At 39.2% G+C, this 8,097-nt stretch overlaps 1 protein-coding gene across 1 annotated transcript; it reads right to left on the bottom strand.

Moving 5' to 3' along the window:
- Window positions 1-5,556: 5,556 nt before the first annotated feature.
- On the bottom strand, window positions 5,557-6,928 carry LOC127666497 (zinc finger protein 708-like). Its single transcript, XM_052159344.1, has one exon. The coding sequence runs from the start codon at window positions 6,650-6,652 to the stop codon at window positions 6,149-6,151; it is 504 nt and encodes a 167-aa protein (XP_052015304.1). The 5' UTR covers window positions 6,653-6,928; the 3' UTR covers window positions 5,557-6,148.
- Between the last annotated feature and the right edge of the window lie 1,169 nt (window positions 6,929-8,097).

Genomic DNA, 8,097 nt, shown 5'->3' with positions numbered 1-8,097 from the left:
CTTTTCTCTTGAGAAATTACTGAGTGTTCTATTCACCAATTCTCTTCAGTCTGCCTGCAGTTTAAAGGTTTGTCAACATCCCAATTGCTGCTTAATTCTGCCCTTTATTTAAAGTATTGTGACAGTAGTTCCTCCTTCTTCCTAGTGGTGAAAAGACCATGCACTTCTGACACAAGACTCAGAGGATAACACTTGCTCTGACCTGAAGTTCTCCTGCCTAAAGACAAGGTTTCATAGTGCTGGAAACTTCTACAGAAGCACTGCTTAAAGTGTTTTGCAAGCTTCTAAGGGAGAAAAGCAATGAACCACAGCAATTATCAGTGTGATATCCTAAAGGTGCCCCTGTTCCTTTCACATCTTGACATTAGCACCAGCATCTAATTTGACTTAAATGTGGATTAAAAGGATGTACATCAGGCTCAGAAGCATAGACAACCACTCATATCTTCTTATGTGCTGAATCCTAAAGAAAATAACGCCACTTTACTAACCCATCATAATTCTTAACTGCATATCATGTACATTTCTGGAGCTCTACACAGAAATGTATTTGTCCGTGCACTTCAAAGACACTTCTTCCTGCATCACAGAGAGCATTACAGAAAACCCAAATGGACCAAAGTGCAGAGATCTTGGGTACAGATACAGTAGATGCATCTACACCACAGTTTCTGCACATCATAATCAGGGTATGTTTCTGGATAGAGGCAGGTCGGTTGTGAAAGCCAGAGGCCCAGAAAGTCTGCTGTGAGACGATGCATCCTATAAAGTGAAGGGAAGCAGCACCCTTGAGAACTCAACAACATGAGCCATGACAGTGGCACGGTGCCCTGCAGGGGGAGTCTCCTGGCTAGACAATGGAGTATGGGCGTCTAAGAGCTGCTGAGAGAAGAACTGATGTCTCCCAGGGATGAGCCCACTCACTATTCATCTAGTAACAAGGGTCAGTCCTGATGACATAAATACAGGAAACACTGAAGAGACTCAGCCACTTGAGGCTGGCCACTGGGGGAGGGTAAGACCACCGTTATGGATGTATACCCGGTTGAGTCTGGTTTGTTTTATAAAACTACATGCGACACCAAGACCCAAGTGCCATCCAGTGGATCCACCATGTACAGCTAAGAAAAGAGCACTGCTTGGGAAGAAAGAACCCTGGGCCGTCAACGTCCAGCATGACCAGCCTCTTGGAATCACCTTCCAGAGAAGATGGGACCTGATCTTCAGTCTGCTCCCTTTGCAAACCTGGAGGACAATGTGTGCACGCAGCAGAAGCTTGAGGTACTCAGTGCCTCTCCATATGGGCCTATAGGATAATTGGAGACAGTGCACTATGCCTTTTCTTTCCTATGGACTCAGTGATATTGGCTGTCATGCTCTGTTTAATTGGGGTTGCCATTGCTGTGACCAAAGCAATCTAGGGTGGAAAGGGTCTTGATAGAGACTTCCATAATGCTTTTCATCATTGAAGGAAGACAAGATAGGAATCCAAAGAATAGGAACTTGGAGCAGAAGCTAAAGCAGAGGCCATGGAGGGTACTGCTTACTGGCTTTCTCCCTGGAGCCTTCCTCTATCTGGTTTTTTTTTTTGTTTTGTTTTGTTTTTTTTGTTTTTTTGTTTTTTTTTTTTTTGCTTTGTTTTGCTTTGTTTTGTTGGCTTTTTTGTACCCAGGACCACCAGGTCAGGAGTGAGCCCATATAACTGACTGGACCATTCACATAAGCCAAGAATTAATAATTGCCCTATAGGCTTGCCTATAGCCAGATCTTCTGGAGCCATTCTCTTAATTGAAGTTCCCATCTTGCAAATGATGGTAGCCTATGTCAAGTTGACATAAAACTAGCCACCGTGGCTTTTTAATGGGGCTAGCCACAACAGCTCATCGAGACTGGCCTCTGAATTGAAAGCGTACTAACTCTGCTACATCTGGTCTAGTGGTCAGGTCCTGTGAAATTAAAACTTTGTCAGTTTGCCAGCAGTCTAAGGAAAATGATTCCAAGGGCCAGTTTCTTCTGTTTCATCAAAATCAAAGAGTTTAAATAAGAAAAAGAAGTGGAGAATGAGGTGTCCCAGGCAAGGGCAGGTTATCCTGACGTTGGATCCCTCTTGTCTTAGTCGGGGTTTCTATTGCTGTGAAGAAACACCAAGACCAAGGTAACTCTCACAAAGAAAACCATTTCATTAGGGCTGGCTTGCAGGTCCAAAGGATTAGTGCACTGTCATCACAGCTGGAAGCATGGGGCAAGGAGGCAAAGATGGCATTGGAGAAGGAGCCTAGAGGTCTGTATTTGGGTGGCAGGCAGGAGGAAGACAAAGTGCTCTAATAAGCACATTCCAACAAAGGCGCACCTCCTAATAGTGCCACTCCACAGGGGCCTATAGGAGCCATTTTCCTTCAAACCACTACACCTCTAAAGGCTTTTCAAGTAAATAAATTATTTCCTATATTCTGAAAAAGGAATCTGACTTCCCTAGATGTATACAAAAGATCCATCCTGAAGAAATGTCCTTGTATAACTTTTGTTTTGCAGATCAAGTGATCCCTTCTTCACAGGTATCCAAGGTTACAGTGAAAAAAAATTACCTCAGTGCATATCATCTGTGATGTGAGTGCAGCTTTGTTACTTAAAAACATCTTTTCATGCTGTTCCTCCATGAGTCCATCTGAGGAAGGAGATAACATTTGGTCATACTGCTCTGAAATGGCTTAAGTAGTAATAAAGTTGACTTCCTCACATGGGTTATTTCACTTTCCAGTTCTGAAGTAAAGATAGAATTCTCAATTTAGAACAGTGGCTGAAAACCAGGTGGAACTTAGAAGCTTCCTCTCTACTGGCTGGCTTACATAGCGGAGGCACAGTCTAGGTATGCTACCATGGGAGTAATGTGATAAACAGTCGTACCCAGCCATGAACGCAGGGTGTGGAATAGTTGGCTGGACAAGATGCGGCCATGGAGCAATGGTGACAGCAAAGGTACAGGGATAACAGTCATTTAAAGCTCGACTTACAGAATGTAACTAATAACTGGTGATATTAACCCGGTGACGAACTTGTGCCTGTTTAGGAGATAGGCCCTAGGGAGAAACTAATACTGTTATTCTGATAAGTGAGTGATAACTAAATGAGCTCAAGTTTTATTTTTACACCCACAGATTCAGGCACTTCGCAACACCCAGCAGAAAATATTATGTAGTAGATGGAGAATAATACGCAGACTCACAGTTGTACAAAGTGTAGGGATTAATGGCTATCCGTCATCATCTAAGTCAGGACAGGAGGATAAAAGTCAAATTAACTTAGTCGGTAAAATTTTAAAAATTAAAAACCACATGCATTCTGTTAGTTGAAAAGCAGCGTATTCCTGGACGGATCACGCTGTTCTCATGGGAGAGGTCTTTATTGACAGAGGAAGAAGCGGAAAAAGAGAGCGAGGGCTACAGGTCAGGGTCTGTGTCTTTTATGTGGGCCTTAATGTAGATAACTCAGGTGGTGACTCACAGATAATGTAGGTAACCCAGGTCACGCATGCACAGGAAGTGTGCCACGGTTGCCATGGCAACAGACACGGTGTCCTTACCTAGGATTGACATAGCTGGATTCAGAGGTTGGCTGTAAATAGCTTCTGCTGCTAACACACTTTCTAATGTTGATTTTTGCAAAAGACAAATAGTTTACATATAAATGTCATGAACACATTAGAACCTAGAGAACTAAATGAACTTCTGGAATACACTGTGGGAAAGAGGTGGGGGTGCAGCTAAGCTTCAGGCTTTAAATCCCATCCTCGTCAGGAACAAAGAAAGTCTGATATGTGGAAAGGTTTTTTTGACTAAAATAATATCTAAGATGCAGTCAGCAAGTCATCTTGGACAAAGATCAGGTTTGTTACATATGTGTGCCAATGTATTTTTTTTCTGCTTGGGGTCTCTGTAGATCCAGTTATCGGTTTCCTTAGTGACAATGAGGCAGATATCATTACAAATGGAAATGACCTTTATGGATAGACGTCTGTTCTAAAAGAGAGCGATGTTTCAGGGCTACAGTCTGTGGTGAAAGCTTCTTTAGGTACCAGGTTCAGTGAACAGCACAACAGAGACACACACACTCTGGAGTCATTGCTCATTTCTTCTTTAAAAAAATCTATTGTTTAAATGGATGCAAATAGAAAAAAACCAAAATTAATAAGAGTTGGAGAAAAACAACACTCTAAGGAGTAAATACTATAGCAGGAAAATGTCCTCTTTTGTACTAAGGAGTGTAGCAGACTCACTCTCAGGAAGCATTTGCTCATTCCTCTTCATTTAAAAATTGTATACCCTAGTATTGAGAATGCTGAAAAGACTTACACACCCAAATTAATAACACCTGAAGGCTACAGGACTCATTAATATCTATACAGTGAGAATGAAAATTCAGAACAAACTTTGGTGCTCAGATTAGATTTAAAACTGTCTTTACTGAATACATCTCTATGCAATTCCACACCACCAATTCTAAAATCCATGACTGATCTGGAACCTGATAACCCCATGTCCTCTTTCAGAACCCATGTTCATTACCCGCTGCCAATACTTCCTCGTCCTAGAGGATGAGCTAGAAACATGTCCTGGAGCCCTGTCGTCTTAATTTGTAGAGGCATCCTCATAATAGCCATACTAGCTGTGACTTCTAATAAATGTGTAGTTACAGGATCAGCATGTTCAGAACTTGAAGCAGTTGCCCCCTTGAAATCCTGAGTATGTATCTATGATATGCTGCTGCAAATACTTTAGTTTTCCAAGCTCTGCAAAATTAAACATATCCATTTGCCAATTTTCATTTCTTTGGGTATCTTTTGGGTTACTTTCTGCAGATAATGGTGCTTGGCTATACAAAAACCAAGTAGAACATTCCCTTATTATTTCCTTTGTTTGTTGCCAAATAATAGAAAAATCTTTCTTCAAATACTTACCATTAATATGGTGCTTCTTATGAAATTCTGAAGCTTGTAGCACATTTCATACCAATAGCTGATCAATTTCATCATTACCTTGTGCTATAGGGCCTGGTAGACCTGTATGGGATCTGATATATGTTATATACAATGGATGATTCTATTTCTCATTACTTGTAGTTGAATAAATAACGAAGTTAACTATAAATCATCTGGCATAACTTGAGTGGTTTGAATATGTAGAAGAATGTTGTCTGTATATTGAGTCAGTAACAATATTAAGAGATTTAGAAAAACCTAATAATACCATAAGAATGGCATACAGCTTTGATTTTGATTTTTTAACTGAATCATAAAGGCTCAGAGCCACCTTATTTGTCTTTCCTGACTTAGAACCTGCCATTCTGATTTATTTTCATAATATAGAATTATAGAATGCTGTCCCTTTTACTATATAAGGGAGAATCCAATTGGTTATTTTTATAAACTGCTAACAATAGTGACTAAACCATTACTCAGACCTCAGATTTAAGACATCCAAAGGACCAAATTATGACATGGTAACATTTTCATGAACATTTATATTTATAAAAGAAAGAAACTTGTCAATCCATGCAATACTCCAGCACATTGGTTGAACACATTCATAGAGAGGTTACAGTTAAGAGAAGTCTCTCCTGTCATCTGGTGACACTCTCAGCATCTGTGCCAGTGGAAGGTGGGGTATGTGTGGACATTCCAGAAGTAATTCACTTAATAGTCTACAGTATGGATTCATTTGAGTTGGATAAGATCTGAATTGTTGACAAAAAAGTTACCTCACTCCACACACGCATGAAGCTCGTGTTCAGAATGAATCATTTTATATCTTTTAAACACTAAAAATGTATAAACTTTTAAAGGCTAAAGAAGTGTAAACTTTTTATGACATTTGTCGGATTTCTCTCCAGTAGGGACTGCCTTGTGTCAAGTAAGGCTATAAAGATTAACAAAGGCTTTGCCACATTCCCCACACTTGTGTGGATTGTCTTCAGAGTGAATATTTTGATGTCTTTTAAGGTCTGAAGAATAGGTAAAGACTTTGCCACATCCTTGACATGTGTAGAGTTTCTCTCCTATGTGAACTGCCTTGTTGATTATGAAAGGCTTTGTGACACTCTTGACACTTGTATGGCTTGTCTCCAGTATTAATTATCTGGTGTTTTTTAAGGTCTAAGGTAGAGAAAAACATTCTGCCACATTTTTTTCACATTTGTAAGATTTCTCGCCAGTGTGACGTAATTTGTGCAGAGGAAGGTATAAGGCCAAACAGAAGGTTTTTCCACATTCCTCACAGTTATGTGGTTTCTCTCCAGTATGACATCTCTTGTGTACAGAAAGTTCTGCATGAGTACAAAAGATCTTACCACAGACTCCACCTCCGTAGGATTTCTCTTCGGTGTGAATTCTTTCATGTCTCTTTAGCTTTGAAGGATAGATGAACGTTTTGCCACACTCTTCACATTTGTGGCGTTTCTCCCCAGTGTGAACTGTTTTGTGCTGAGTCAGGAAAGGGTTAGTAGAAAAGGCTTTTCCACAGACTTCATACTTGTAAAATTTCTCTTGACAATGAATTATTTTATGCTTCTTTAGGTCACAGGTAGAGTAACACATTTGGCCACATCCCCCACATTGGTAAGATTTCTCTCCAACGTGAGCTAACTTGTGCTGAATCATGGAAGATTTAGAAGCAAACGCTTCCCCCACATTCTTCACACTTGTACGGCTTCTTTCTATAATGAAAAAACGTGTGCTTAGTAAGGGTGGGAAGCTTTAAAATGACTCTTCCACAATTCCCACACTTATAGGGAGTGTCTTCAGAGTGGATTCTTTGGTGTATTTTGAGGTCTGAAGAAGAGGAAAAATGTTTGCCACACTTGCCACACCTGTAGAGCTTCTCCCCACAATGAACTCTTTGATGTCTCTTCAGGAACAAAGACTCATAAAGCTTTTCCACAGTCCTCACACTTGTAGGACTTCTCTCCAGAATGAATTCTCTGGTGTTGCTTCAGCATTGAAGGATAGTAAAATGATCTGCCACATTCTTCACACTTGTAGGGTTTTTCTCCAGTATGATTTTTCTGGTGTACAAACAGTGTTGAACTAGTACTAAAGGCCTTATGACAGTCTTCACACATGTAAGGTTTGTCTCCAGTATGAAGTCTCTGGTGTTTAGAACGTTTAGAGAGAGCATTGAATGTCTTACTACAATCGTCACACTTGTAGAGTTTTTCCTCAGTATGCAGTCTCTGGTGTAAAGAAAGTTGTTGAGTGAGAACTAAAGGCCTTACCACATTCCTCACATTTGCAGGGTTTCTCCCCTGTATGAATTCTCTGATGTTGAATAAATAGTAAGTTACCATCAAAGCTTGCTGCAATCGTTGAAATCAATGGGTGCTGTTCCTGTTGAGCAAAAGTTGAGATATGAACAAAAGCTTGGCAATAGTTTTCATACATATAATTCTTTAAAATGAGGATGTTTACTCATACAAAATTAACCTTAAATCAGAAACTACAATATAGTTCAACACCTATAGGCAATGAGCATAAGTCAGAAATAGCTGGAATCAACTGTAATAAGAGCAGAACTAAATAGAACACAGAAAGAATGGATAACGGCATATTTTCAAATTAAATAGCTAAATCAGTTGTAACATTTAAAATTACATAAACTCTTAAGGACATTTTGCTAACAGAAATGAGCCTGTTAAATAATATAGGTGTTATATTGCCAGACAGACATGAAATTATAAAATAACCACACTTGGATAAGAGTAACTTTATGTGATTTTGTGATACATGTTCGACAGAAATGTACAATTTTTATCCTAAGTGGAGAGTTTTATTTTGGAAGGCAAAAAAAGATATGCTACAAAAGAAATATTAAATATCCAGGAATATTAAATAATACAATTCAAGGATTTAGGATAGTATTTTATTTTTTATTTTAATGAAATGAAAATATATACCTGAAGGTTATGAAGTTATGAAAAAAACCTTCATATTTACCTGTGAATAACAAAACTTTCTATTGCTAGGCTTTGTTGGATCCTGTCAGAAATTTAAATAATGACATGGTGACTTCTTTTTTTATTAGATATAGTCTTTATTTACATTTCAAA

This window comes from Apodemus sylvaticus, chromosome 16, assembly GCF_947179515.1.
Source record: "Apodemus sylvaticus chromosome 16, mApoSyl1.1, whole genome shotgun sequence".
NCBI classification, from domain to species: Eukaryota; Metazoa; Chordata; class Mammalia; order Rodentia; family Muridae; genus Apodemus; species Apodemus sylvaticus.
The sequence above is the reverse complement of the archived record's forward strand: the minus strand, read 5'-3'. Positions and strand labels throughout refer to the sequence as shown.